Below are 26,605 nucleotides of genomic sequence, written 5' to 3'. Positions count from 1 at the left end.
CACCGCCTCTGGACCATGGCTGGGGGTTTAGGGGCAAGCAGGAGATGTTAGTAGAGAATGTTTATTTATAAAATAAGAACGGGTACCCCATCCCGGGCACATGGACAGAACACCCCCCACCCCCTGTCAGGGAAGCCCATCCTGGGGCTGCCCTGGACCCACCCCTGAAGCCTGAGGGAGACCCTGCTCCCTCCTGGCCTCCCATAGGGGCCAGGGCAGGCTGGAGTTATGCCCCCATAGGGGAGGCAGTGGCCAGGACCCTACTGCCCCAGCCCATGCCATGTTTCTTTCCCCTCCCCACCCATAGCACTCCCATAGCAGACTCAGACACAGGACAGTTCAACACAACATCAAATAGGCAGGGGCAGGGCTGTCCCCAGACACTGGGCTCTAGAAAACTGTGCATTTCTTCCCTGGCTTTTTCACAGGGGGTGGGCAGAGCACAGCTCTGATGGCCTCGTCAAATACGGTCTTCAGGCCCCGCTGAGTAAGGGCTGAGCACTCCAGGTACTTGACCGAACCTGGGGGAATCAAGGGGGAGGAGAGTGAGGGGGGCAGTGAGGGGGTCAAAGTGCAAGTGGGGGGATCAGCACAGCCCTGGCCCAGCTCATTCACCTATCTCTCGGGCCATGGCCAGGCCCTGGGGGTATGTGATGGGTGCCAGCTTCTTGTCTCGCAGCCGCTCGAAGGTGTCCTTGTCATCCCGAAGGTCCAGCTTGGTGCCCACCAGGAGGATGGGCGTGTGGGGGCAATGATGCCGCACCTCTGGGTACCACTGTGGGGATGGAGGCTCTGACCTCTATCCCTCAGGGACTTCTTCCCTGAGCCTGTCCTGGAGCAGGCTGTGGTTATCCCAGAGCCCCTTCCTCATGCCTCCTAGACCTATGCTTAGCCCTTCCTGCTTCACAGGTGACCACTAGGTTTGGTTGGGGACAAGAATACCCAGCCAGGAAGCTTCAAGGCCCCCCAGCCAGAGCCCTTTCCTTCTCTGAGAGCCTTACTCACCACCTCTGCCCCAGCCCTACCCTCTTCCCACCCCTCCCACCTGTAGACCCCACACCAAATAGAACAGGCATCTCCTTTGCCTCCAAAGTACAATTTGTCTATGCAAGATCTAGCCAACCTGTCAGGGCAAGTTCTCTAGGCATTCCCTTCCCCCTTGGACACCTCCCCATAGCCCTGCCCTACCTTGGCTCGAACATTCTCAAAGGAGGCTGGGCTCACCAAAGAGAAGCAGATCAGGAAGACATCCTTAGGGAGAAGGGGGAGAGGGCCCAGGTGGAAGCGGTCAAGGAGGCCCCTGTGTTCCCCCACCCGTCACAGGATCTCAGGGACCCCCAAGCCACCCAGCTTCTGGTACTGGCCCATTACCACCTACTGTTTGGGGGTAGGAGAGTGGTCGAAGCCTGTCGTAGTCTTCCTGCCCAGCAGTGTCCCACAACCCCAGGTTGACAGGCTTCCCGTCCACCATCACATTGGCTGAGTAGTTGTCAAAACTGCAGGGGTGGGAGGAAGGGTCAGTATATACCTTGGGGTTTTAGGCCCACACAGGACTGGAGCTCTGTCACATCTCCAATCCATCCGCAAGCCCAGACCACACTGTCACTGGGGCCTGGCACCAGACCTCCTACCAGCCTCTCTCACACGGTGGGGATGTACTCTCCAGGGAAGGCGTTGGTCGTGTAGCTGATCAGCAAGCAGGTCTTCCCCACGGCGCTGTGGATGGAGGGCAAGCCCACGTTGCTCCCAGGCCGCCTCAGCCCCTCTGCCCAGTAAGGATGGTCCCCTCCCACAGAGCCACAGCCAAGTTAGGGTGCTGTGGGTGGGGTGGGTACTGGGGTCCCAGGGCAGCAGATCCCCAGCAACCTAGGGCTGGGGGGAGGAAGGCTAGGGCAGGTGGGCTTCACGGCTCTGGCTCCGAGGGCAGAGAGGTGGGTGCCAGCTGGGTAGAGCAGAGTTCCCACCACCCTGGGAGGATGGCAGGGAGGGAGGGGCCAGCTGAGAGTTCAGCCCAGATGAGAGGCCAAGGGGCTACCGGGCCTGGGCCCCGCAGCATCAGGTGGGCCTGGCTGGAGACCTAGCCGTGACCAGCCAGGACCCCACCCCACCGCGCTTTCTGCCCAGCCGCACTCCCAAGCCTTGTGCCCGGCCGGGGCAGGGACCCTTGCCTCGCGGCTCTGCGCCATGCACTCACCCATCGCCGACCACTACGCACTTGATGGCCTGCATGGGCGCGGGCCGGGCGGGCACGGCCGCCAGTGATCTGCGGAGAAATGCCCGCACCGCAGCGGCAGCGGACCCGAGCCGATCGCCAAGCCGAGAGGCCGGAGACGGCCGAGCGCCGCCGAGCGCCGGGAGCGGAGACAGCCGAGCGCGGCTGGTGGCAGGCGCGGGCTTTCCAGTGAAATCTGGTGAGAGCAGGACCTTTCTTTGCGCCCAGGGCCTCCCCACCCTGCTCTGGTTAGGTGCAAGGCTGGGTGCACGGTGGCTTCCGGTGAACCCGGGCAACGGACAACAGCAAGCAGGCTATTCCCACCTACCTGCACATGCATAGGGTGGCCTGTGTGCACGTGGTTGCTTTTAGGGAGACCTCTCCCAGGGCCTGCCCACCCTTCAGCCAGGAGACAGCTGGTGAAAACTTGGGTGTTTGCAATCATCAGGGTCCCCGGAAAGTCGGCAGCTCCAGCCTGTGTTCCCAGCTTCTCCTGCCTTTTAATTTTTTTAGTTTTACAGGGACAGAGAGAGATAGATGGGGACAGACTGGTACGGAGAGAGATGAGAAGCATCAGTCATGAGTTTTTTTAATACACGTTAGTTGTTCATTGATTGCTTTCTCATATGTTCCTTCACCATGGGCCTTCAGCAGACCGAGTAACCCCTTGCTCGAGCCAGTGACCTTGGGTCCAAGCTGGTGAGCTTTTTGCTCAAGCCAGATGAGCCCGCGCTCAAGCTGGCGACCTCGGGGTCTTGAACCTGGGTGCTTGGCATCCCAGTCCACGCTCTATCCACTGTGCCACTGCCTGGTCAGGCTCTCCTGCCTTGCTAGAGTGTCCTCACCTGACAGCCATCCCTTAGGAGGGACAGACCAGCAGTACCCTGGAGGATCTTTTCTGTAGGGCTGGGCAGGTCTCCTGAGGCCTTGCTGAAGTTGGAAACACAGGCTGCTATGGAAGAAAGTCCCAGAGCCCAAAATGTATCACAAAGTGCAAAAGTTCTTTATTTCAAAACAGGTTCTGTTCATGGTTACATTGTAAAAGGTGATTGTGAAACACCTGAAGGGCTGGGCAAGCTCAGGCTCTGCTCCCACGAGTTCCTACAATCATAGGCATGTTTTCTCAGGCACATGTATATCAGGTTGGGAGGAAGGAGTGGGGCAGGGGCTGGGGAACTTGCTACTCCAGTCCTCTTGCTCAGTCAGGCTCAGCAATCACCTGGTCAGGTACCTGGGTGATGAGCTGCAACAACCAGAAGTCAACCCATCTTGGCACTGATTTTATTTTTCAAGTTACCAGCTGTACACTCTGTCCAAGTACACCCAGACCCAGGTAGCCTGTCCCTAGTGGCAGAGAGTCACCTCCCTGCCACTCCTGGAGTCTCTCTGCCTCCCTTCACTTTTGGGGATTCAGGGCCCTCAGAGAGGACCCCTGCACATAAGCCAGGACAGCATTTTGTAGGAAGCGGGCCCTCTGGGCCTCCTCATCCCTGATCCGAGCAACCTCTGCCTCCTTGAGCCGCAGCTTCTCCTGGAGAGAGGCGTTCTCACTCTCCCTGTCCAGCAGTGCCTCCCGGTGGTCATTTGCCATCACTGCAGAGGAGGAAGTTCAGTGAGGAACACTAGGTGCTGTCTGGGCATCCAGAGGACAGATGAGGTTTGCTCAGGGTCCCCTGGACACAGCCTCCCATCAGCACCTCTGAGTTGAGACCTAGGCCAACCTCAGCTCTCCAGCCCAGCTGCCCGTTGATGACCCAGTGAGAAAAGGTCCTGCAGAGCTGGTGTCGGGGATTGGGGCTCAGCTTACTTTTCAGCTGGCGCTCCAGGGCTGCCATCTTCTCTTTCAATGCTTCCTGGGCTGTCAGCTCAGCCTGCAGGTGGCCCTTCTGCTCCTGGAGCTCCACCCGCACCCTAGTCACCTCAGCCACCTTTTCTTGGTCCTTGTTACTCAGCTCCTGCCAGGCATGGTGGGTGAGATGGCAGCTGGGGGCCAGAGGCACCCCCGAGGGCCCTTAAAGCCCCAGCTACCTGCTGCAGCTTCTCTAGGCGCCGCTTCAGGCCCTCTACCTGCAGGCCCAGCTGGCTGGCCTGCGTCTGGGCTTCGGCCACCATCTGCCTCTGCTGCAGGCAGGTGCTCTGCGCCTCGTCCCGGGCCAGAGCCAGCAGCCGCAGCTTCTCCTCCAGGTGAGCCAGGTGCTGCTGCTGTGGGCACCGAGAGTCTGGTAAGCATCAGGGTGCGAAACCTGCCTGCTGTTTTTGGGGTGTGGCCATGAGTTCAACATGCAGTGACATGCTTGTGAAGAGTGCCACCCTTCCAACCAGGGGGGCTTTCAACTGCAATGTGGAAAGCACACCTTCCCTGTCATTACATTTATTCTGAAGGGGCCCAACTTGAATGCACCTTGGGGGGCACCCCCTCCTACTCCTTGCCCTTATCTCGCAGGCTGACTCCATCCTCTGTAGCATGGATGGTCAAACCCTTCCCCACTTGGAGGTGGACAGCAATAGCTCTTTGTGGAGGGTCAAACAAGGAGGGGGCCAGATGTGCTGATAGGACAAACGTTCTTCTCTGACTCTTCCTACCCTCTGTACCTGTCCCCTCGCACCCCCTCAACTCCCATCTCCCTCTGTAGAGCCAGGAAATAGCACCAGTCTTGCCACCTCAGGCCCTACCCCTTGGTGGGTGCTGCGAGCAATGGGCTGGGTTCTTTTTTGGCCACGGCTATAGAGTATAGACCAGGGGTCCCCAAACTATGGCCCGCGGGCCACATGCAGCCCCCTGAGTCCATTTATCCGGCCCCCGTTGCACTTCCGGAAGGGGCACCTCTTTCATTGATGGTTAGTGAGGGGAGCATAGTTCCCATTGAAATACTGGTCAGTTTGTTCATTTAAATTTACTTGTTCTTTATTTTAAATATTGTATTTGCTCCCATTTTGTTTTTTTTACTTTAAAATAAGATTTGTGCAGTGTGCATAGGGATTTGTTCATAGTTTTTTTTATAGTCTGGCCCTCCAACGGTCTGAGGGACAGTGAACTGGCCCCCTGTGTAAAAAGTTTGGGGACCCCTGGTATAGACATACCTCCTCCAGGCGAACTTGGCTCTTGGCCTTGATGAGCTCCTCCTCAGCCTGGATGCGCTCACTGAGTGCCACCGTCTTCACTCGGCTCAGCTCCTGTATTGCAGAGACCCAGAGAGCCTGTGCTTCTGGCCCCTCCACCAACCCCAAAAGCTTTGCTCAGTACGCAAGGATTCTACACCCAAGGGACCCCCATGCCACCTTACTAAGTCCCTCTGGTCTTATGGGTGTATCTTTAAGGCAAGCCCGATGAGGCCAAGAACACAGACGGGACACTCAGACAGCCCAGCATGTGCTCACCTCCTCCAAGGCCAGCCGTGCAGCCTCTAATCTCTGTATCCTCTCTACCATGGCCCTCTCGTTCTCCTCCAGGTGGCGAGTCATGTGCTCCACCTGTCCAGGGGCAGGGCAGTGACAGGGCTGTCAGAATGGCTAGCCTTCCCTACATGGGATCCTGACTCTGGAGAGCAGGCAAATCTTGGGCACCCTGTTCCTTCCAAGGGGCTGCCCCGAGTGGCTTCTCAGGAAGCAAAGATGGAGGGCACATCCCAGAACAGTTAGGATTCCAGTGCGGTTGGGGTCCCTTCTAGAGACTTATCAGGAAGTTCTGGGTCTGGCATCTGCTGGGGCTGGTGGAAGGCTGCCACCCAGCACAGGAGGGTAAGGGATGCTGGCCAGAGGTATGCTTTGGGGACACCAGGCAACATTAAGGCATTTACAGGCCCAGGGAGGACAGTGGGGAGAGCATGAAGCCAGATGATGCCATGAAGGAAGTACCTCTTTGCTGCGCAGCTGCTCCAAGTACTCCAGGCTCTGCCGCGACCTTCTCTTCTCCAGTTCCAGGCGCTCTAGAAGCACAGGGGAAGTTGTGAAGTGGCTCCTCTGGGGTCCATTCTTCCCAGGACTCTCACTGGCCCGTCCCTGGACTCCCATCTCAAGATCCCAAGGCCTGCACATGCCCACCCTCGGCTTGGACAACCCGCATCTTCAGCTCAGCCGATGTGTTAGTCAGTTCCTCCCTGGTCAGGAAAAGCTGTTCCTGCTGTGACTTCACCTTCTGCTCCAGCTCATCCACCTGGAAAGTCAGCACAGCAAGAGGGAACTTCTGGCCCAGCCCCATGCCCACCCCGTGCTCCCAGGGGCCTGACCCCACACTCCCATAACCTGGTTTCGCAGAAGCAGGTTCTTTTCGTTGGCAGCAATTAAGTCTTTGAGCAACTTAGACTCCCGCTCTGCAGCTTCCTAGGGGTGAGATGGGGAAGGGCACCACATGTTGGCTACCTGCCACCAGATACTGCCTGCTCATCTGCACCTGGTTCCCTGCCCACTCACCTGCTGCTCCAGCCTATGATCCTTGGCCTGCTTCTGAACCAGGCTCCGATGCTCCTGGTCTGTAGTGGTCAGGAGCTCCCGCAGGTCTAGTGCCTTCTGCTCTGACAGAGCCAGAGCAGCCTCAGTCATCTGCAGCCTGCAAGGAGGGAAGGGCCAGGTCTGCCCCGACTCCTCCATGAGCCCCACCTTGCCTAGCAAAGACCTCCTGTTTTCACTTTTGCCAGGCTGCTTGCTATTCACCTCTTCCAAAAAACCTCCTAGGGTTCTCACCCAGCTGTTTCCCCCCTCTTTATACACCACAAGTCGGGTCCTTGTTTGTAACCACTCTCCTCTGTCCTGTGGCCATGTCTCTAAAGTGCTCTGAAGTCACCCTTGCAGCCGTGCAGCCTCCTGCCCTCCATCCACTCACTTGGCTTTGAGGGTATTGATGATGGAGTGCCTCTCATTTAGAGCTTCCTGAAGCTGCCCCACACGTGCTGTTGATGTCCTGTGGGCAGAGAGGAGAGTCTGAGGAACCCACCGCCAGAGGACCCCTCTCCCGGCTCTCTGGCCCTGGAGCAGCACCCTGCCCTGCCTGCAACCTTGAGCCAACGTCCTCAGAAAGCACATGCTACAACCTTATCTGTACGCAGGTAATAAGACTCAGTTTAGGCCACCCCCAAGGCCAGAGCCACAATCAGGACCTGGGGTACCCCACCCAAGCCCCAGCTCTGTCCACGGCTGCTCTCACCTGCTGCTCTGGACCATCTCCTCTTGCTGCTTATCAGTTGTCTCCACCGGGTCCAAAAACTTGGAACAGAGATGGCCAGAGCCCTGTCAGGGCCCACTCCCGTCAGGCAGACAGGGCAGTGATGATGCAACATCCACCCAGGCACATGACTGCAGGGGGAGCATGGCTCCTGCACAGGGTAAGTCTGCTCACTTGGCCAAATGGGGTCAAATCATAAAACCAAGTGCTGAGCCTGGTGTTAACTTCTTGGAGAGGGTCCAGAGCCCAGAGGAAGGAAAGGTGACCAGGGAACAGAAGCTAAGAATAGAGTGCCCTTCAACCACACAGCCAGGCTGGGGTAAGACAAGGCTGTGTGTCAGAGGTGGCACCATCCTCACCTGCTTGGACTTCTCTTCCCAGAGGTGCTGCACCTCCTTGCTGAGCACATGGATGCGGGCTTGGTTCTCCCGGAAGGTGGCCTCCCGGTCCTGGTTGTAGACCATGGCTTGCTCTGTCAGAAGAAACTGAGTTACCCACCAGGGGCTATTCAGCCTTGGGAGTGGCCAATAGGCAGCCCAGACCTGTGCCTAGAAGCCAGCAGTCTAAGAATGAGAACTGTGCAAAGCAGTATCTCACCCCACAAAACATGTAGACTCTAGGACACCAGGGGTGAAAGCTTCAGTGTGGGTGTGGGGGCAACAATAGGGCCAAGAGCCCAAGAGGTGCCAGGTATGTGGTGGTGGACACACATGGAGAGGGTCATCTGCCTTCCATCCCAAAGGTCAAAGGCCACTGTATAACTTTTAAGAGGTGAATACTATGTTTAGCTCCTGTATTCTGGGAAGATCCAAACAGCATTTGCAGAGGGACCAGCCAAAAGCAGCTGTGGTGTCAGAAGTGATTACAATAGCTGAGGTAACCCCAGAGGCAGGCCAAGAACAAAGCTGGAGATGACACAGGTGAGGCAGACCCAGCAGGAGGTGGTGAGCTGTGCAGGGTTCTAGCCCAAGCTCGGTCCCTCAAGTGGCTGGCAGGACAAGGAGCTACCAGGAGTGACAGAGTATTCTGCTAGATCTGGGGCTGAGATACTGGCATCGCCAATGGGAGGTGACCATGTAGGTTATGGCTTGGCTTAATGGTGCTGCTCTCACATAGCTCATGTGCACAGCCATGAAATCGGGGGTGATGAGGGCTGATGCTACCTGAAGCAGCAGCACAGCCATCAGAGCAAGGCCCCAAGCCACACAGCCTCAACTTCCTCATCTGTGAAATGGGTAACTACCCTCAGGGGATCTAAGAATCAAAAGAGTAGGTTCCAGGATTGGTGGCTCTCACTCTTTACTGTCTTTTTAAAATTATTATTTTATTTTTAAAACATTTATTTTTTATTTGATTTTAGAGAGAAAGAGAGACAAAAACATCGATCTGTTCCTGTATGTGCCCTGACTGGGGATTGAACCTGCAACCTTTGTGTACCAGGACAATGCTCTACCAACTGAGCTATCCAGCCAGGGCCATCATTCTCCATTTGTATTTATTTATTTATTTGAGGGTTGAACCTAGGTCCTCAGCGTCTCAGGTCTATGCTCTATCCACTGTGCCACCATCAACCAGGCTCCATCAAGGCTGCCATTGGGACATCCCCTCCCTCAGAAACTGGGCCTGTCATAGAGAATCAGCTTCATGCCCTGCTCAAAACAGTGTACCCATACCCACAGCTCTGAGAACGTCACTAGGGATGTTGTTCCCAACCAGCTCCAGTCTCCGCAAGGTTCTGTTGCTGGGAAGACAGTTCACCAGGGCCTGGCCCCCCAGGAGGCCAATGTTATTCCAGCGGAGGTCTGGAAGGAAATCTCTTATCATCTTGGGAACTGGCCTAGTCCGGATACTTCCTTTGGGGGATCAACAATAGAGCAGCACCCCAGTGTGGCTCACCCCATCTCCCCTATCCCACTTCCCCCACCTGACCCCCAGCTTCCAGGATAGGACAAGAGAAGTAGTAGAAAGGCTAGGGTGGCAAGTTGCCTGGCCTCACCTAGCTGCTGGAGACCAGTGTTGCTTTTTAGGGCTAGGGCCAGCTCCTCTGTGCCCTGGTGGCTAATCTGGTTGTTACGGAGGTCCAGCTGGCGCAGGGCGTCATTGCCCACTAGGGCCCGGCAGAAGGTGGCAAAAGCATCTTCCCAAGTTCCCAGGTTGTTCCACTCCAGGGTAAGGCTGTGGGAAGGTAGAGCTAAGGTGCACAGGCCAAAGAGCACCCTGCTCCCACAGGGTCCAGGGGGGTCTTGAGGAGGGCATCATAGGCCTGAAGGGGGTCTCCAGCAAGAAGTTTGGAGCCACGTAAGTAACTTGTACCTGACTAATCCCAACAAATGGACGGGAAACATGCACAACCAGTGGGAAGGAATGAATGCTGAGGTGGCAAAATCCAGTCCTCAGGGGCCAGCGCTGACCCATGCAGAGAAAGAGGGAGCTAGGGGAGGGCAGGGGCCGGGACACCACCTTACCTCTGAATGGACTTGTTCTGTCGGAGGAGTTTCCCCAAAGTTTTGGCCCCTGTGGCCTGAAGATTGTTGCCCTAGGACAGGATGAGGCAGACCCCTCATCCTGGGCTCATGCACACCCCGCAGGGCCTTGGTCAGGCAGTGGATGAGGCCAGGCTCTGGGCAGGTGGACCTCCTGGTGCAGACTCACTCAGTTTACTTATGGGAATGCTCTGGAACTCACATTCCCACCCTCAGAACACACACATACACACACGCCTGAGACCACCAGAAAACAGTGCAAAGTAATGTGCGCCAAAAGTACTTCCCAATGTTGTCTCCAGCCAGTGCCCAGGCCCCAGGTCCCAGGAACACTCACGGCCTCCCCCTCACAGGGTACATTCCCTCACCTTCAGATCCAGAAACCGCAGGACAGTGTTGGTACACAGCCCCTGGAGCAGTAATGTGGCCCCTGTAAGGAGGTAGGGCAGTCACTTTCTGCCCCTGGGGTCCTGGGCTCATCCTATGAACCCCATCTTAGGACACCTACCCAAACACACTAGTCATGACATAAGCAAGTCACCTCCTCACTGTGCCACATTTGAAACATCTACAACCTCTGCTGCCCAGTGTGAAGCCAGGCCACCAATGCTCATGCTCACCAGCACCATGGGACACTCCTAAGGTTTCTCTGTTACAAAGAGACATTGCCCTTTGCTCCCAGGCTTCAATAAGCGACCCTGATGCCCTGACCGGGTAGCTCAGTTGGTTAGAGCATTGTCCCGAAACACCAAGGTTGCAGGTTCCATCCCAGGTCAGGGTACATACAAAAATCAACCAGTGAGTGCACAGAAAGGTCTAATAATAAATTGATATTGTTCTTTCTTTTCTGTCCTCTCTCACGAGTCAATAAATAAAATTATGAGAAAAAAAAAAAGACTGCTGCTTGAACTACAGAGCCCAAGAGGAGACAGGCGAGACGGAGTTCTTCATAGAGGACTGAGGATCTGAGAGTGTGCGGCAATGGATCAGTGAGCAGACAAAGCGAGGAGAGCCCGCCCTGAGGCACAGGGCTCGACGCCAACCCTGACTCAGGTGTCCAGGGCTCCCAGGCCCTGCCGCCCTCGCGCCCACCTTCCTCGCTCAGCATACAGTCGCTCAGGATCAGTTCCGTCAGCTGTGTCTCTTTTTGCAGCAGGTTGCCCAGGGCCCTGCAGGTGTCCAGGGTCAGGCTCTGCGTAGCCAGGTCCATCCGGCCCCATGGCAGCTCGTGCAATTGCTGCAGCACGGTCTCCTGGGGCTCAGCCCCACTCTCCTTACACAGCCGGCTGTAGGACCGCCGGAACTCCTCCATGTCCCTGGGCTGCCAGTAGAGCTGCCTCCGCGCACCCCTAGAGCCAGGCCTCACCGTGCGCCAGGGGGCGCGGGGCTCCTATCCCTAGGGGCCGACAGAGAGGCCGGGCTGCTCCGTGTAGGGCACGACCCCAGGTCCGACTTCGACAGCTGAAGAACCAGTAGCAAACTGAGTGGGTTCTACAGGTGGGAGACCCCAGGACGGTGGGGTGGCCAAGGACTCTCCCAAGCATGCGGCCTGCGCCCGGGGAGTCCGGGGGCCGAGCGTATGCCAGGCTCCAGCCCTCACATACCACACCCTCACAGCCGGCTGTGATCTACACAGCCCCCGCTGTGCCTCAGTATCCAGGAAGCGCAGGGCGCGCCGGGAAAGACAACGGAAACTACAACTCCCAGAAAGCTTTGCGGAGGAAAGCACTCGACACTGGCCAATGAGGGCGAAGGGCCGGGCGCGTGCAGCCGCGGGCTGCCAGCCCGAGGAGCCGAGGCAACGCGCTCCAGACTCATTAGGAGGGGCAGAGGCGGGGCTGTGGGGTGGCTGTGGCTGGAGGTGGGGGACTCCGAAAAGCGCGCGCCACGGCGGCGGTCATGGAGGAAGCCGGTGCCTGCTTCCGCAAGGTGAAAGAGGGTGGGCGGTGGTTGCACGGAGGTCCGCAGTGCGGGGTTACCCAGGGCGTGCGGCGGTGGTTATTACGGCTGGTCCCCACGCTTGACCTACATGCGAACGCATGGCCAGCCCCAGCGCTGCACCCGTGTGTCTTTTGGGCGCAGGAATCCGTCTCCTACGGCAACCCGCGCGCCCTTTGCTCTCCGGGTGGGGTCTCGCGGCCGGGTAGCGGAAGAGGAGGAGAGGCCCGGAAGAGGTGGGCGCCGTGCGGGCGGAAATGCAGGAGGCCTCGGAGATGAGCCTGGGCCTCGTTCCCCGCCCGCCCTGATGTTGGGGAGTTGGTGGGACTTTCCCTAAACCGTTTGGTGTAGGGCACGGGTCCGCCCAGCTCGCGGATACTGTCACGTCGCTGCACAGCCTAAACTTTAGGCCCTAAAGCTTCTCTCCCTGCTTGTTTCTTATTATGCGAGCCTGTGCTTCCTTCAAACCTGAGCCAAGCTGAAGAAGCCCAGCTGAAATTGCATGTCTGAACAGCACGTGTTTGTATAGGTTCAGTCTGGTGTGGAGCTCTATAAGTTCTTCTTTAGTAACACCTGGCACAGTCGGGCATTGTTATATGCTCTCGATACAGACACTAACCTATATATAATAGTACCCAACCACCTTAGGAGATGGGTTCTAGTACCCCCCCCCCCCCAATGACAGTGGAGAAACATCGTTTCTCTGACTTTTGGCTAAACTCGAGTGTAGTTACTGGGGAGGAACAGAGGAAGACGGGCCTCACGCATTGCTCTGCACCTGGCAAAAGCGGATGGCGAATGGGAGTCACTTGGGACTCTCGCTTTGTTGCCCTGCCTTAAGGTGAGGAGGCACTGAGCCCTTGAATCAGAAAGGTACACTAGGAGGATCTGTGGGCCTCTGTGACCTGGGAAGAGAGGGAGAGAGGATCTCAGACCCTTATGAGTACTTTTTGTTTTTCCCCAGCCCCTAGTGGGGGGTTCAGCCTTGCAGAGGCATGGGGGACTTCTCTCTGGTTCACCTGCCTCAGTCCCCCTTATCACCCAGAGTTGCAGCTATGCCCTGGCCCAGAGGTGTTAATCATCTAAAAGTGAAAGTCATGGAGGCAGGGATGACCTAGCAGGGTGGTTGTGAGAATCCCCCCATTATAACAACTGGAGAGGGGGGCAGGCTGCTCTCCATCATGCCAACCTGGATAGCTCTAGAGTCGAGTCAAGGACTCTGGCTAGCGCTGGGATTGTGGTCACTGCCCACGAACAGGGCTATTTCAGGTGACGGTAACAGAGGGAAGGGCTGTGTGCTCACTCAAAGTGGGGCAAAGGCTGAATGCATTTTAGGTCCCATCCTGCCCTCCTGTTTGTGTCACTTATTTAGGGAACTATCAGTCCCTGTTGGTGCTAACCCCTTTAGTGGTTGGGACAGCTCCATGCAGCAGCCCCCTATGCAACAGAGGCTGATTTAGCACTTCCTGGACTGGAGCAAGTCAGGCAGTAGAGCAGCGGTTCTCAACCTATGGGTTGCGACCCATACATTTTTAAAATATGTATTTCCTATGGCTTTAGGCGACCCCTGTGTTTAGGTCGTTCGACCTCCGCTGGGGTCGCAACCCACAGGTTGAGAACCACTGCAGTAGAGCCTTTTGGGCCTTTCCTGGTACCTACCTGGTAAGCAGCAAGACCAGCAGGTGGCACCAAGCTTACATGGTCTCCACTTGGAGAGTGAGGCTGTTATGGCTTCCCCTAGAGACTGGTTAAGGTTTTTTTTTGTTGTTTTGTTTTTTAATTCATTTTAGAGAGGAGAGAGAGAGAGGAGAGAGAGACAGGGGGGAGGAGCTGGAAGCATCAACTCCCATATGTGCCTTGATCAGGCAAGCCCAGGGTTTCGAACCGGCGACCTCAGCATTTCCAGGTTGATGCTTTATCCACTGTGCCACCACAGATCAGGCTGGTTGAGGTTCTTATCCTTTGAACTTTGGCATCATTGGTGTCCACTCCACTCTTATCCTGGCCTCTGCTGAGCCATGCTGGGTGAAGCTCTGTGACCTCCGGTGGCTAAGACTGGAGGTCTGGTGGTTCCTTCTCACCATTACTATAAGACACCCCATTTCTGAGCTCCTGGGTGCCTGCTACAACTGTCCTCCCACTTCTCTTGGTACTCTGCTAGCCTCTGATTTGCAGCCTCTTCCTGCTGGCCCTTATTGTGGGCAACCTGGCTATGTCTCAAATCCTCATGGCCAGTTCCAACCTTCTGGAAGGCCTTTCTCTCACTTCCAGCCCCCCTACCTGGCTGCACTGTTTGGGTGTCTGATGTGTGTCCCTCATTCAACATGTGCCAACCTGAGCTCCTGAGTCCCTGATCCCCAGAATCCATCTCTGTCCATAGCTGCCATCTCTGCAGATTAGCCTCATCCTTTGGGGGCTTAAGCCCCTGCCTTGAGTTTTGGCCTGGAACCACCCATGTCCCATTCATGTGTGTCAGGAAGCCCCACAAATACACCCGAGCTCTGTTCCTTGGCCCCAAACTCACAGTGCCCATCCTGTTACAGTCATAGGCTGCAGGGAGAGATCGCAGATAGAGCTGACCCAGCACCCAGAGCAGGGTCTGCCACAAACTATTTGGTGCTGTTGGCATGGACAGACTTATGAGGAGGCCACAGTGAGGGTGGTGGTGTCTTGGCCTAGGGTTGAGGTGGAGCACAGACTACCCTGGAATCCTGGAAGACTGCAGTCCCAGAGGGATGGGCTGGCTGGCACCTGGGCTGCTCCCACCTGTCTATCACCTGTGTCTAACTTCTGGTCTTAGAGGCATCCACAGGGAGGTTTTCCCACCATCTACCCAGTTTCGCACCTTGGGAGAGGCCCTAGGAAACGGGGTGTTTATGCCAGAAATCACAACTACTACTCATCCAGAACTAAATGCCTAAGGGATCTGTAGCAGTCTGGTAGGGGTAGGGTCAGGGCCTGTGAGTCACTGTCCTGTTGGTCCCTCAGGAACTGGTGAGCAAGCTGCTGCACCTACATTTCAAGGACGACAAGACCAAAGGTGTGGGCACCAGCCTGGGGGCAGGACAGGGTGGCTGGGGCTGCCAGCTCTATGGGGGCCTGGGTGTAAGAATGAGCCAAGAAGGAAGTGGGGGTAGGGTGGGGTGGGGGAGATAGCAGCCCTTGGCCAAGGTTGCTGGAGCAGGTGCCCTGATCTGTTCCCCTCCACCCTGCAGTCAGCGGGGATGCACTGCTGCTCATGGCGGAGTTGCTGAAGATCTTCGTCTTGGGTGAGTGGTCCCTTTTGCATTTCACTTCCCAGTGGGAAAACCAGGATGTATGTTTTTCCCATTTTCCCACAAGCGCCTTTTAGGCTGTGTCCTTGGAAAGCTCCGTTTCAGAGGCCCCACTGGCTTTCTGAGCTGCTGGCACACATAGGGGAACAGCTGCAGCTGAGGCCCTCCAGCCTCATACACCTCTCACTTTCCTTGTGTCATGCTAGAAGCAGCTATCCGCAGTGTCCAGCAGTCCCAGGCAGAGGACCTGGCCTGTGTAGATGTGAACCAGCTGGAGAAGGTGCTGCCTCAGCTGGTAGGTGGCCCTGGTGGTGTCTGTCCCCTGCCCAACCCTCTGGGAGCAGGGTCAGGTTGAGGTGTGAGGGTGAGCTGACACTCAGGCTGAGTGCTCCTCTCCCCACAGCTTCTGGACTTCTAGGGGTTTCCACCTTCACCAAGGCCACCTGTCTCACAACCCAGCCCTGTGTCTTCTGTGGCCTCTGGCTATAGACAGGGAAGACGCTGCTGATCCCCAAGGTGCTCCTCCTGCCCTAAACCTGGGCCAGGTCCCAGCAAATGTGCTGTTGTATCTCAGGCCCTCCTCTGCTCTGCTGATGGCCTGGAGGGACCATGGTGTGGCAGAAGTGGGGGCCATGTTCTCTACTGACAAGCCGAGCTGCACAGTCCTGCCAATAACTTCAAAGCTGGTGTGTAACCTCCTAACCATGCAATGCTCTGTCAGAAGATGCCTCCCTGAGCTGTAAGTTTGTTTTTACAGAGCAACACCAATAAATTCAAAGCAGTCTCTCTCAGGAGAAGCCTCCATGTTGCCTTCAATCACCCAAAGTCAAATTGCTTCAAAGCCAAATCCCCCTATCCATCTTTTTTTGTTTTATTTTTTGTATTTTTCTGAAGTGAGAAGGGAGGCAGATAGACTCCAGCATGCACCTGACCCAGATCCACCCAGCATGCCCACCAGGGGGCAATGCTCTGTTGCAACCTGAGCCATTCTAGTGCCTGACATGGAGGCCATGGAGCCATCCTCAGCACCTGGGCCAACTTTGCTCCAATGGAGCCTTGGCTGTGGGAGGGGGAGAGAGAGAGAAAGGAGAGGGGAAAGGGTGGAGAAGCAGATAGGTGCTTCTCCTGTGTGCCCTGGCCAGGAATGTAACCCAGGACTTCTACATGCCAGGCCAACGGTCTACCGCTGAGCTAGCCGGCCAAGGCCCCCATCCATTTTGGTAGGAAGAACACAAAGCTGAGAAAGGACAGAACAGCATTTGTGTGCTCTCTGCCCTAGGCTGGTGAGATCCAAGCACATGCACATGGCCACCGGCCTGGAGATGGTGCTCCTGTCTTGGGGCAGCCTGGTTGTGGGGCTGCCACTGGCTGGCAGGCAAGCCCAGAAATATCTGTGGGAAGGGCCTGCTGGTGGCGGATGCTTGGGTGGGTGGGACCTGGAGACCAGCTGCCAGGCCCATCCTTGACCAATAGCAGTGCTAGGGACTGGCAGGTCAGCCACACTCACCTTGGAGACTGCTGCCTGGGACCCACTAGAAGCAGGGTTTAGGTCTGGCTGTGCTCGGGGCTTCCAGGGCTCACCCAACCCCCAACTTCACCCCACCCTGCAGCACCCACATCCCTTTACCCAAAAGCTGCTTCAACAGTACCCAAAATGGAAAACACCTAAAGGGCTCTGGGCCAAGCAACTGTGGACACACAACCACAGCCCATGGCCCTCTGGAAAGGTACATCCAGGTGGGACAAGCTACCCTGCACTGAGCCCATTCTCACTTGCCGTGGGGACTAGAAAAGCCTTGGAAAGACCTGTGAGGCAGCCTCAGCCCTTATATCTGCCAGGATCACCCGTCCCACACCCGAGGATGGCATGGGTTGGGAGACAAGCCCTCCATTCCTAATTTGGCACGCTGGCCCGTTCCTGTACCCCTTCCATGCCTCTGCCCCCCCCCCTCCTCCCTCACACCCTCAGGGAGTCTCTGGGCTTCAAAGCGCTGGGAACATGTGGAGATAATTAGACCTGAAGAGAGACGCTGGTGACAAGTGCCAGAAACCGTGCCCCACAGCCACTTTGAAGTGCCTCAGATGGTGAGGGCATGCAGGAAACCCCAGGCTAGGCCCTGCCAGCCCCACCCTATAGGATGGGGAACACCTTCCTCCCCTCCATGCTAGGGGCTAGGGTGCCCTCCTGTGTCAGGCCATGCCTGGAGGCTCTTGTCCCCACACTGTGTTCTCAGAGGAAGCAGCCACGAGAGGACACCTGTGCCCTGCCCTTGTTAATGAGAACACGGTTGCAGCAAGGGGATCCTGGCCACACGAAGGTCCAGCCAGGCTGCAGGATTGGCCAGTTCCGGGATCAGGAAGGACTGGAGGCCTGTGCCTGGGATCTCTGGGTAAGCAGGTGGCCAGGACAGGATTATAGGGGCCCTTTTCTGGAGAAAGACAACAGGAGGGTCTCAGATGATGGCTCAAGTCTTTATTTGCACTCAGGGAGCGGTCCTGTCACTTGCCGAGTGTGCAGCTCTGTTGACAGCTCTCACCTTTTGCTGGCTGCAATGCAACATACTAGGGTGAACTGGGGACCCTGGGATCCTGCCCAATAGCCCCTCCCATTGAGACACCCACACACACACACCACCCCTAGTACCTGGCAGCTTTAACCATTTAGGCACCTTGCCCAGATCCCTTCTCAAGGGCTGGGCTGTCCCACAGCTGGGCTCAGGGGGCCCCATTGCATCCTGCTCAGCAGCTGCCTCAGACTCAAGGGGTGCAGGGTCAGAAACTGGCAGTGAGGGTGGGGTCATGGTGGCCCTGGACATGCACCTGCAGGTAGAGGCCAAGGCACACGATTGCAGGCACTGCAGCCGTGAGCTGTCCCAAACCCCTGGGCATTCCCACCTGCCTCAGGCACTCACCTGGCCACCAGGACGTTGGCCGCAGATGGGGAGACGGTATGTTCCAGTAGCTTGGGCTCCAGGTAGAGGCCTACAGGAGGCCCAGCCCACCTTCAGGTCATGGAGGAAGAAAAGGGGAATCCACCCACAACTGCTCTGCTCTGGGAGGGGGCATGAACTGGGCAGGAGGCTGTCTTGAAGCCCCCCAGGAGTAGTGTGTATGTGGAGGGGGTGTCAGGCCCCGGGTCTCCCTTCCAGATCAGAGGAAGCTTCGGCTTCCTCTGGGCTTCCCTGAGGCTGCTCTGCTGGTACCCTGGGGGCTGGTAGTGATCAGCAGAGTTAGGGGTTCCTGCTCACCTGTTGGCTCCTCAGCTCCAAAGTGCACCAGAGCAGCAGGGAAGAGATTTGCCTGCAGGGAGGGCAGAGGGGAGCTCAGGAGCCAGGTGAATACCACAGGCAGAGACCCGTAGGAGGGGCAGGGTGGGCTGCACCCCACTTCCATGGTGGCCTTGTGCAGGCTGCACCTGGAGGCACTCAGCAACCCCTCCCAACAGTGGATTCCACTGCCCAACCCCCAGAAGCTCTGGCCCCTCTTTTTTTTAAGACTTGATTTATTTTAGAGAGGAAAGAGAAAAGGAGAAGCAGGAGGCATCAACTCCCATATGTACCAGGACCAGGCAAGCCCATGGTTTCAAACCAGTGACTTCAGTGTTCCAGGTTGACGCTTTATCCACTGCCCCAGCACAGGTCAGGCTGTGGCCCCTCTTATGGCACCAAGCCCAGGTTGGGGTATTGGACCACAGGGGACTTCTCGGGCCAGCCCCAAGCACCAGCTGAACAGGAAGCTTTTGTACTGCGTGCACTGGCATTTTAATCATCTCTTCCCCCTCCTGAAGATAGCAATTAGGCCTGGATACCCCCCAACCCCACATCTTAAGAGATTGCAGTAGGCCCACAGGTCAGAACTGCATGGTGTGGGTACAGGAAAAGAAGATGGCCAAAGGGGCCTATGAGGCAAGGGTGGCCACCAGCCCTTACTCAGGGAACCTTGCACTCCTCTCCCTCAACTGTACTGCCTAAAGAACATAGGGCTTGGGGGTCTGTAGGGGCAGCCAGGTGGGCTGCCCTCAGGCTGAGGGGAAGAACCTAGACCTACAGAGCAGCTAGATGGAGACCAGCTCTGAGGGACTCTTAGCATGTGCAGTGGGGGCTCCTGGAACCAAGTTGCACTGGGAGTCCTGCGTTGAGAGGTACTGCCCAGGTCTGCTGCCTTTATGAGTACACCAGCCAAGACCCCAAAAGCCATACACAGGTTCCCTGACTGGGCCGGCCCCTCCTGCCAGATGGGCTCTGCATCAGGGTGCCACATCCCTCCCTGGAAGTCCAGAAACTGCATCTCTCCTAAGCCCCCATCTGTGGGAGGGTGGGGGGGGTGGGGTGGCAAGGGGTTTCTGCTCAGAAACTGACCACACCTGCACAGGTATGTGATGAGGCTGGGTCACCCAGCCCAGACACACCTCTGGAGGCCCCCAGGGCAGAAGACTGGACTGTGGTACAGAATCAGGGCTGCAGGTAATGCCCCACAGCCCTCAGTGTCAACATCCTGCAACCTGCCCCCAATCGACTTCTGCACCTGAGGACCATGGCTGCAGTCCCAAAGCTGGCCAAGGCAGGGCAATGACCCCACCTGAGGATCTGTGTTCTTAGCCCTCAGTGCAGGGGCCATAGCTGTCAACTGAGCAACTCCGAGCTCCGGATCCAATTCTGAGCTCTGGGAGTCGCAATAAGGAGTATTAATAGAAACTTCAAATGCCAGGCCCAGGAACACAGACCACAGCCAAAACTGAGGGACACAAACAAGGGCTGTAACACCCTGAAAACCCAACTGTGACACTGCAGTCAAAGCCTCACTGGTACGTGCTGCCCTAAATCCCTTGGGGGATGGCTAGGGGGGAGCAGGAAGAGGGCATGGGGAGGACAGTGCCCAACCGTTCCCAGTGTGGCCAGACCCTGACTCAGCGGAACGGCCAGAACTACCAGGTGCTGGGACCACCCTCACAGCACCTCATGTGATGACATGTTGCTATTTCACAGGACCTCATCTAATCCCTCCCAGTGGGGCAGGGCCATCTGGGGGCTGCAAGGCTTGATGCCTCCTCTTGGCACCTGTCAAAAGTCCCCTCCCCACTGGTCTGCATCTCTGAGATCCCAACCAAACAGTGGTGACTGAACAGCACAGACCATTAGGACCATGAGCAGGAAGGGTCTACCCCTCTGCTCAGGCCGAGGGGATCAGCACAGTTTGTGATGGGGTCTTCAGGAGCCATTCAGAATGATGCCTAGGTCCAGAACAAGGTGGTGGGTGGGGGCAGCACCAGCACCAAAGAGGGCTCAGGCCCAGGAAGTAGGCTTGATATGGGATACTGGGGGACTTTTTGCCCACTGACGACTCCTCCACACCCCCAGCTTCTCCCACCAAACACTCCTGGTCCTATAGACAGGGCAGCTGGGCTGCCATCCCCTACACCTACCCTGAGCTGTCACTCTCTAGAACATGGGGCAGGCCCCCAGGCAGCCTCCCAGGCAGGCGGCAGCCAAAGGGCAGCCCTGCCAAGGGACATGAAAGCGGAGCTTCCGCGCTGCTCACCCGAGGGAGGGTGGGAGGCTTCCTTTTCTGAGTCCTGCCAGCTGTGATCTTGGGTAGTGTTGCCACCCCTCTTGGAGGCCCTGCAGCTACAGGCCAAGCTGATGGATGAAAGGAGACGGCTGCCGGTAGCTTAGGGCAGAGTGTCACTAGGAATCAGGCCGAATGGGCGGGACAGGCAGCACCCAGGGCTCCTAATTGCAAGAGGTCAGGGAGCTGGTCCCCCTCCATCCCAAAGCACCTTCCAAATCCAGTGTGCATCAACAGACTGGCTGGGAGGAAAATGGTGGGGAGGGAGGAAAGAGACTCAGTACCTTCAGGGATCCTGGGGCTGAGGAGGGGCCCAGGCTGGGCTCCCGCCACTTTGACTTTATTCCTTGGTGAGCATCCAGCTCTCTGCCTGGTCTTGTCCCATCTCCCCACAACTGGACAGCCCCAACTCAGACCTTGCAGGGCCTGCGGGCCACTTAACAAGGGCTGGCCTCTGTTAGTAATTAAAATATCTGAAGAGACTTTGAAGAGGAAACCATTAGGCCTGGGGCTGGGGAGGCCCCAGGCTGCCCTCCCAGGCAAAGGGACAGGACATTCCTCCTGGCTCTGGAAGGCAGCCCAGCAGGGTGCTGGATCAACACTCCTAACCCTCATCCTTACCCTCACCAGGAGTTCCGGGGCTGACAGGGGGGTCAGGAGGGCCCAATGTGAAAGGGCCCAGCACAGGAAAGGCAGGGAACCAGGTCAGTTGCAGACACTTGAACCCAGGGCCACACCTTCCCAGCAGCTGGCATCCCAGGGGCCTCGTGGATAGCCAGCCACTTATAGTGAGGTCTCTGACCCATGACCCTTCAGTAACTGCCCCAGCTGCCCTGCCTCTGGGCTCCTGCTCACCCAGACCCAGGGTAGGGAGCTTAGCAGCCCCTGAGCCCACCCCCTCAGGGCAGGAAGCAGAGGAGGCTGGGAAGTCGCAGGGCCAACTTTAGAGGCACTGTGTACCCTCAGTCGGCATCCACAAAGCATCCATCTTCTGACATTGACCTCACCCTGCAGAGTGGCCCCAGTAGCCCAGCCCCCACAAAAGCAAGACAGCCAGTACCTGAAAGAGGGTCAGTGTGTGGTCATCCAGGATGGTTTTTGGAGGAGTGATGACTGTGAAGAGATCATTGTCTTCATGAGGAAGGCCTTGCCCCTGCTCCCCAGAGAAGAGAGGCCTCAAGGCCCATACAGCCTCAGCTGGGGGTATTTTGGAAGAACCTTCAGCCCACAACCCTCTGCCCACCTCTCTGCTGTGGCAAAAACCCTGGTGAGGGGTTTGGGTGCGGGAAGTGACCTGGAGCAGACTCATGCAGGGACCCTAGCCCTCACCCCCAGATGCTCTCCAAGAAAGACCAGCACCCCCTACCCGAGAGCTCTCAGAGGCTGGGAGGCCAGACTGGAAGCAGAGGCTGCAGGGACACCAAATTGGGGCAAAAGCCACTACCTTCCCCAACTCCCCTCATCCCCAGACTCATCCTGCCCCATGCTGTTTTTATAGGAAAAGCTCGGAACTGGGAAGCATGAGCAGGTATAGGAGCAGCACTCACACAGGTGGAAGGGCAGCTCAGGGTTCCCCAGGTGACTCCTCACAAAGTTCCGCAAGTTCCTCACTGCAGAGAAAAGACAGGGCTAACAGGGTTCCCAGGGGCTCCATACAGATGCGCTCCAGAACTGGCCTACTGTGGGATGGGACAGGCTGGGTCCAACATCTGTGCAGGTGCCCTCTACCCTGTAGGCCCAGCCAGCCTGGGGGCCTTGCAGCCAGCCCGGGCCAGTCTGGCCGCCTCAGTCTAAGGCAGGGGTCTCAAACTCAACTCAGCATGTGGGCCACAGAGCAAGATCACAGCCGTTCGGCGGGCCGCACTAGGTCTACAAAAGGCAACTGTTACGCAACACTTTTCTCACTGCAGTCGAAAACAAAAAAAAATCAGTACAACAAGCACAATCGTACATGCAGTTTACTCAGTGTCACAAAACGACCAGAAACTGTAGTTCGCATCACAACTGCTGTTAACTAAGCTAATATCTAGCTAGGATGCTAGAGAAATGAAAAATACAAGTAGGCCCCTAGGCTTACTTAATTTTATCCAAAATATTTTGAACTTCGTGGATTCGTCTGCGGGCTGCACAAAATTGTTTGGCGGGCCGCATGCGGCCCGCGAGTTTGAGAACCCTGGTCTAAGGCATTTGGAATACTACTCCCACTCTCAGGCCAATCCAAGCTCTGGGAATGAGAATTCAAGTTTGTTCTATAATACCCGTGACAGGACATCCACAGGGTCCCACCCTACAGAAACATCATTCCCTTTGCCTTTTGCCCTGCCAGAATTGGGGATATTGGTCTTTTTCTTCCAGGTGAGCTATAACCTCAGGACAAAGCCTCTGCAGTTGGATGTGAGGTGCTCTCGGTCCACCTCCCTCTGGGTGGACAGGGCCAGTCACTGCCCGGCTGGGCTAATGAGCATCTGATATGAGCTGGCCCTGGCCCTGTGCACACCCAAGCTCAGAGTATGCTACCTGCTCCACAGACAGTAACAGCAACATCAAAACATCCACCTCCTGCCTGACCAAGCGGTGGCGCAGTGGATAGAGCGTCAGATTGGGATGTGGAGGACCCAGGTTTGAGACCCCAAGGTCGCCAGCTTGAGCGCAGGCTCATCTAGTTTGAGCAAAGCTCACCAGCTTGGACCCAAGGTCGCTGGCTCGAGCAAGGGGTTCCTCGGTCTGAAGGCCCGCAGTCAAGGCACGTATGAGAAAGCAATCAATGAACAACTAAGGTGTCACAACAAAAAACTGATGATTGATGCTTCTTATCTCTCTCCATTCCTGTCTGTCTGTCCCTATCTATCCCGCTCTCTGACTCTCTGTCTCTGTAAGAAAACAAAAACACCTCCCTGAGCCCAGGGGCCAGCTAGTGGGAGTCTATAGCTTTGAAAGATCAGGAGGGGCTCAGAAGGGTCCCCAGCCCTCCTGGACACCCAAATGAGGCCTCTTACCTGTCTCACTGGGGCGGAAAAAGCCCTGCAGGATGTAGCGGTCAGGGAACAGGACCCTCAGGACCACCTAGGCCAGGAGAAGTGGAGTTGTCACCAGGACATCCAGAGCTGGGGCCAGGCTCTGGGAGACCACTGCATACCAGGGCCCCATCCCGGGAGGCAGACGCCAGAACTAGAGCAAGTAGAAGTGCCAGCTGCCCTGGTGTTTGCCGTCCCCCCACACTCCTGGCAAGAGCTGTGAGCACAGGCTGGGTGTGAGGACCAGTCATGTATCCCCCACGTGCATTTGTAAAAACATATTGACCTTCGTTTTCATCATTTAAGTGATGAAATGTACCGAGGATGTGCAGGCACAGGTGAAGCACAAGTGAGCACATTCAGTGGCATGTGCACTGCAGTCGCCATGAGAGGCTCCAGCTCACAACCACACAGACACCCCAGGCCCTCCAGTACCTTAGGGTATTGCTCCAGCTTCGCCTTCTTCTGAGCTTCCCTGAAGGCCTTGGTCACTAAGGGGGCTTCTTCCAGGCACTTCCTGTGGAAGGGTTGGGTCAAGGTCCTGGGTCTCGCTAGCCAGAGTGGAGGCCCCATATGAGCTGGACAGGGCAGGACTCTGCACCCTTGCCTGGGCTTTGCACCCACCAAGGTGCTACCATGGGTGTGGGCACTGAGGACCTAAAGTAGAAGCAGGGAGACACTAGAGGGGCTGGGGGCACACCCACCGCTCACTCTTGAGCTGGGCCAAGCGTCTTCTCACATCGTCCACGGTCACCTCGAAGAACTCTTCAGGTGGCTCTGCAGGCCAGACCTGGAGCAGCTCCTCCAGGTCAGGGTGGCACACCACGGGGTCCCGGTCCACTGGCTGCTGGGCAGAGGGCATGGCTGAGGTCCCAGAAGGGGCCCAGTTGCCCGGCTACCTGGGGTTGGGTCACCCAGTCCCTGAAGTTGGAGCAGCTATATAGACCCCTGAGCCAAGCCCAGGCCCCACCCATCAGTCTATGGCCAAGGCCAGGTCTCCAGCATGGAGCATGGACAGTAGGCTGTCCAGCACTGGAGGCTCTCCCTTGTGCCTGCTGCTCAGTGGCACTGATGCTGGACCCTCACTCCCCAGCAGGGCACCTGACCCTCAAGTCTTGGCTCTATCCCTACTGGGTGGGAAGTAGGGTGAGTGGCAGGTCGGCAGGGCCAGCCTCCCCCAGCAGCAACTTGCTCACTTCCTGTCTCCATGAGATGTGCCTGCCATCAGGGTTCCCAAAAGCTTAGGGAACAGTGCCCTGATTGAGGCCACATCAGGGGCTCCAAGGGAGGGCACAGGAAATGGCAGCCCCCAAATTAGAGGTTTGGCAAAAACCTGCCAGCTGCTGGCCCCACAGCCAGGCTGACCCTACCTCCCCTCCCCAGGGGAGCCGCCTGGCCCTGCATCTGCCCACCCTGGGGACACAGGGAGGGACAGCGTCACTCCTAATTGGCAGCAAAGTCAATGGAAACAATAAGGCAGGGCTTGCTTTGCCTGTGGTGCCTCCAGGTGGGTAACTGTACCGAGCATGGGGGCACCTCCGCAGCACTAAGGCTGCCCTTGGGGCTGGCCTGATGGAAGTGTCCAGACCAGGTCCTGCCCTCACTCACACAGAAGGGCTGACAGCCATCATGGGAAGGGCCATGCAGGATGCTGTCCTGTCCTCCGTCCCTGCCGGCCCCGCCCTCGCCACAGCATGGTCATCTCACCTCCTGTTTCTCACATGGGGGAACAGGATGGGGTTGGCAGGCTCTTGGATCATCCCTTCTCATGCAGCGTGGCCTGGCCATAGCTCCACCAGCACTCAAGGTCACTTACTGCCCTAGGATAGCCAGGCCCAAGCAACTCAGTGTTTAGGGATCCCAATGCACCCGCCAGGGGTCTCCAGGGCTTCCCTTCACCCAGCCACACCCAATGTCTTGACTGCACTCTGGCAGGTCCCTGCAGTGACCAAGCACATAGGGTATCATGCTTCATAAGCACTCTCCCTGGGTGAAGGGAGGTGGGCTCAGCCAGGAAGCCCCTCTGGTCTCAGAGTGCTATGTCATAGTCACCAGGAAGAGCTGGCTGAGGCCTGGGCAGCAGAACATGTAGATGGCTGGCCAAGGCCTTTTAAGGCTGCCCCTTAAAAGCCACAACCTTTCTGCAGCCGCCATGGGCAGTCTACACCGGAGCTTTTTATAACAAGATGCCAGGCGCCGGGCTGCCCCCGACAGCCACGGCGCCTACATTCCAGAAGGGCCAAGAGCATGCCTGGGCTCCCGGGGGAGGGCGAGGGCAGGACGTGGATGTGCCTGAGCTGGGAACAGCTGTGTACATGAGTGCCAAGCCCCGGGTGCTCTAGCAGAAAGTTCCAGGCCCATGAGTCACCCCAAGGATAGCAATTGGGTGATGAGCAGCCCAAGGTATCAAGTGGAGCCTGTCCATGCAAATAGATCCTCGACCCCAGGACACGGCCAGTGGAGCCAGGCCCAGGGATCACATGGTAACTCTGGCCTCACCCTTTCCCAGGCACTTGCAGGGCACAGCCGAGTCCCAGAGCTGCTGACATGTCCTGGCCCCAATCAGGCCCCTGTCCCACAAGAACTCACGGACAGATGTGACTCAGTGCCTAAGCTGGCAGGATATGTCACCGTACCACCAAATGACAAGGGAGAAGCCAGGAAACTTCATACCCTCACCTTGGCCTTCCCAGGAGATAGCGCTTCCACTGCAATGGCAGTGAGAGGTGAGGGAGGCAGGGTTGGTCCGACAGCTTCACACAGGGTGCAGGAGGTCAAGCCCAGGCCCTGCTTACTGTCTCTGCCGGGCCAAATTGCCTGCAAACTGGCCCCATGTGCCACCTCTGTAACAGCCGCTCCCTGGTCATAGGCAGGGTTACGTGGCTCCCATCAAGGTGAATTTACAGAGATGCTTTTGGCTGGAGAACAGAGGTCTTAGATGAGACATCATTAACAAAAAA

At 57.0% G+C, this 26,605-nt stretch overlaps 4 protein-coding genes across 22 annotated transcripts in view; 1 reads left to right on the top strand and 3 right to left on the bottom strand.

Moving 5' to 3' along the window:
* Window positions 1-52: 52 nt before the first annotated feature.
* RAC3 (Rac family small GTPase 3) lies at window positions 53-2,394 on the bottom strand. Of its 2 annotated transcripts, none has more exons than XM_066238081.1 (6): window positions 2,216-2,394; window positions 1,645-1,716; window positions 1,379-1,496; window positions 1,189-1,251; window positions 616-775; window positions 53-521 (listed from the first exon to the last, which is right to left on the bottom strand). In XM_066238081.1, exons 1-6 carry the CDS (start codon window positions 2,227-2,229, stop codon window positions 391-393), a joined length of 558 nt encoding a protein of 185 aa, XP_066094178.1. In that variant the 5' UTR covers window positions 2,230-2,394; the 3' UTR covers window positions 53-390. The 2 variants fall into 2 exon arrangements, with proteins under 2 accessions (XP_066094178.1, XP_066094177.1); XM_066238080.1 differs by having other exon boundaries at window positions 2,195-2,392.
* A 253-nt stretch (window positions 2,395-2,647) lies between these two features.
* Window positions 2,648-11,165, bottom strand: LRRC45 (leucine rich repeat containing 45). 3 transcript variants are annotated; one of them, XM_066238077.1, is made up of 18 exons: window positions 10,946-11,165; window positions 10,222-10,283; window positions 9,836-9,906; window positions 9,367-9,545; window positions 9,044-9,172; window positions 7,730-7,842; window positions 7,353-7,435; window positions 7,032-7,109; window positions 6,623-6,758; window positions 6,455-6,532; window positions 6,254-6,365; window positions 6,068-6,138; window positions 5,591-5,683; window positions 5,294-5,386; window positions 4,241-4,414; window positions 4,020-4,167; window positions 3,058-3,805; window positions 2,648-2,760 (listed from the first exon to the last, which is right to left on the bottom strand). In XM_066238077.1, the coding sequence occupies exons 1-17, from the start codon at window positions 11,163-11,165 to the stop codon at window positions 3,609-3,611; spliced, it is 2,037 nt and encodes a 678-aa protein (XP_066094174.1). In that variant the 3' UTR covers window positions 2,648-2,760; window positions 3,058-3,608. The 3 variants fall into 3 exon arrangements, with proteins under 3 accessions (XP_066094174.1, XP_066094175.1, XP_066094176.1); XM_066238078.1 differs by having other exon boundaries at window positions 7,353-7,411; XM_066238079.1 differs by lacking the exon at window positions 9,044-9,172.
* A 414-nt stretch (window positions 11,166-11,579) lies between these two features.
* CENPX (centromere protein X) lies at window positions 11,580-15,857 on the top strand. Of its 5 annotated transcripts, none has more exons than XM_066238086.1 (5): window positions 11,627-11,782; window positions 14,780-14,831; window positions 15,007-15,060; window positions 15,276-15,361; window positions 15,641-15,857. In XM_066238086.1, exons 1-5 carry the CDS (start codon window positions 11,753-11,755, stop codon window positions 15,710-15,712), a joined length of 294 nt encoding a protein of 97 aa, XP_066094183.1. In that variant the 5' UTR covers window positions 11,627-11,752; the 3' UTR covers window positions 15,713-15,857. The 5 variants fall into 5 exon arrangements, with proteins under 5 accessions (XP_066094179.1, XP_066094181.1, XP_066094180.1 ...); XM_066238085.1 differs by having other exon boundaries at window positions 11,628-11,782; window positions 15,273-15,361; XM_066238082.1 differs by lacking the exon at window positions 14,780-14,831 and having other exon boundaries at window positions 11,580-11,782.
* Window positions 15,858-17,524: 1,667 nt separating this feature from the next.
* Window positions 17,525-26,605, bottom strand: part of ASPSCR1 (ASPSCR1 tether for SLC2A4, UBX domain containing) — a 32,700-nt gene continuing 23,619 nt past the window's right edge. For 10 of the 12 annotated variants that reach the window (XM_066234234.1, XM_066234237.1, XM_066234240.1 and 7 more), the window contains 9 exons: window positions 24,350-24,492; window positions 24,081-24,162; window positions 23,628-23,694; window positions 22,179-22,241; window positions 21,692-21,744; window positions 18,315-18,366; window positions 17,979-18,048; window positions 17,711-17,886; window positions 17,525-17,613 (listed from right to left, as the gene is read on the bottom strand). In XM_066234234.1, coding sequence (XP_066090331.1) covers window positions 17,600-17,613; window positions 17,711-17,886; window positions 17,979-18,048; window positions 18,315-18,366; window positions 21,692-21,744; window positions 22,179-22,241; window positions 23,628-23,694; window positions 24,081-24,162; window positions 24,350-24,492 — 720 coding nt within the window. In that variant the 3' untranslated portion in view covers window positions 17,525-17,599. Of the gene's footprint in view, window positions 17,614-17,710; window positions 17,887-17,978; window positions 18,069-18,314; window positions 18,367-21,691; window positions 21,745-22,178; window positions 22,242-23,627; window positions 23,695-24,080; window positions 24,163-24,349; window positions 24,493-26,605 lie in introns of those variants that run through there. The other 2 variants (XM_066234235.1, XM_066234246.1) reach the window with 2 other exon arrangements.

Source organism: Saccopteryx bilineata, chromosome 6, assembly GCF_036850765.1.
Source record: "Saccopteryx bilineata isolate mSacBil1 chromosome 6, mSacBil1_pri_phased_curated, whole genome shotgun sequence".
NCBI classification, from domain to species: domain Eukaryota; kingdom Metazoa; phylum Chordata; class Mammalia; order Chiroptera; family Emballonuridae; genus Saccopteryx; species Saccopteryx bilineata.
This window is presented reverse-complemented; position numbering and strand designations above follow the sequence as displayed.

What these genes read in the sequence shown, in the direction of transcription:
- RAC3 (XM_066238080.1), bottom strand. Translation starts at nt 2,229, where the DNA reads ATGCAGGCCATCAAGTGCGTAGTGGTCGGCGATGG. An exon ending in TGCGTAGTGGTCGGCGATGG is followed by an intron (nt 1,717 to 2,194) that starts GTGAGTGCATGG and finishes CTCCATCCACAG; the next exon opens with CGCCGTGGGGAAGACCTGCT. An exon ending in TTGAGAATGTTCGAGCCAAG is followed by an intron (nt 776 to 1,188) that starts GTAGGGCAGGGC and finishes CCATCCCCACAG; the next exon opens with TGGTACCCAGAGGTGCGGCA.
- LRRC45 (XM_066238077.1), bottom strand. Translation starts at nt 11,165, where the DNA reads ATGGAGGAGTTCCGGCGGTCCTACAGCCGGCTGTGTAAGGAGAGTGGG. An exon ending in GAGATGGTCCAGAGCAGCAG is followed by an intron (nt 7,110 to 7,352) that starts GTGAGAGCAGCC and finishes CTCTGCCCACAG; the next exon opens with GACATCAACAGCACGTGTGG. An exon ending in AGCAGCTGCGCAGCAAAGAG is followed by an intron (nt 5,684 to 6,067) that starts GTACTTCCTTCA and finishes GCCCCTGGACAG; the next exon opens with GTGGAGCACATGACTCGCCA.
- CENPX (XM_066238082.1), top strand. Translation starts at nt 11,596, where the DNA reads ATGAGGGCGAAGGGCCGGGCGCGTGCAGCCGCGGGCTGCCAGCCCGAG. An exon ending in CCGGTGCCTGCTTCCGCAAG is followed by an intron (nt 11,783 to 15,006) that starts GTGAAAGAGGGT and finishes TCCACCCTGCAG; the next exon opens with TCAGCGGGGATGCACTGCTG. An exon ending in GCTGAAGATCTTCGTCTTGG is followed by an intron (nt 15,061 to 15,275) that starts GTGAGTGGTCCC and finishes TCATGCTAGAAG; the next exon opens with CAGCTATCCGCAGTGTCCAG.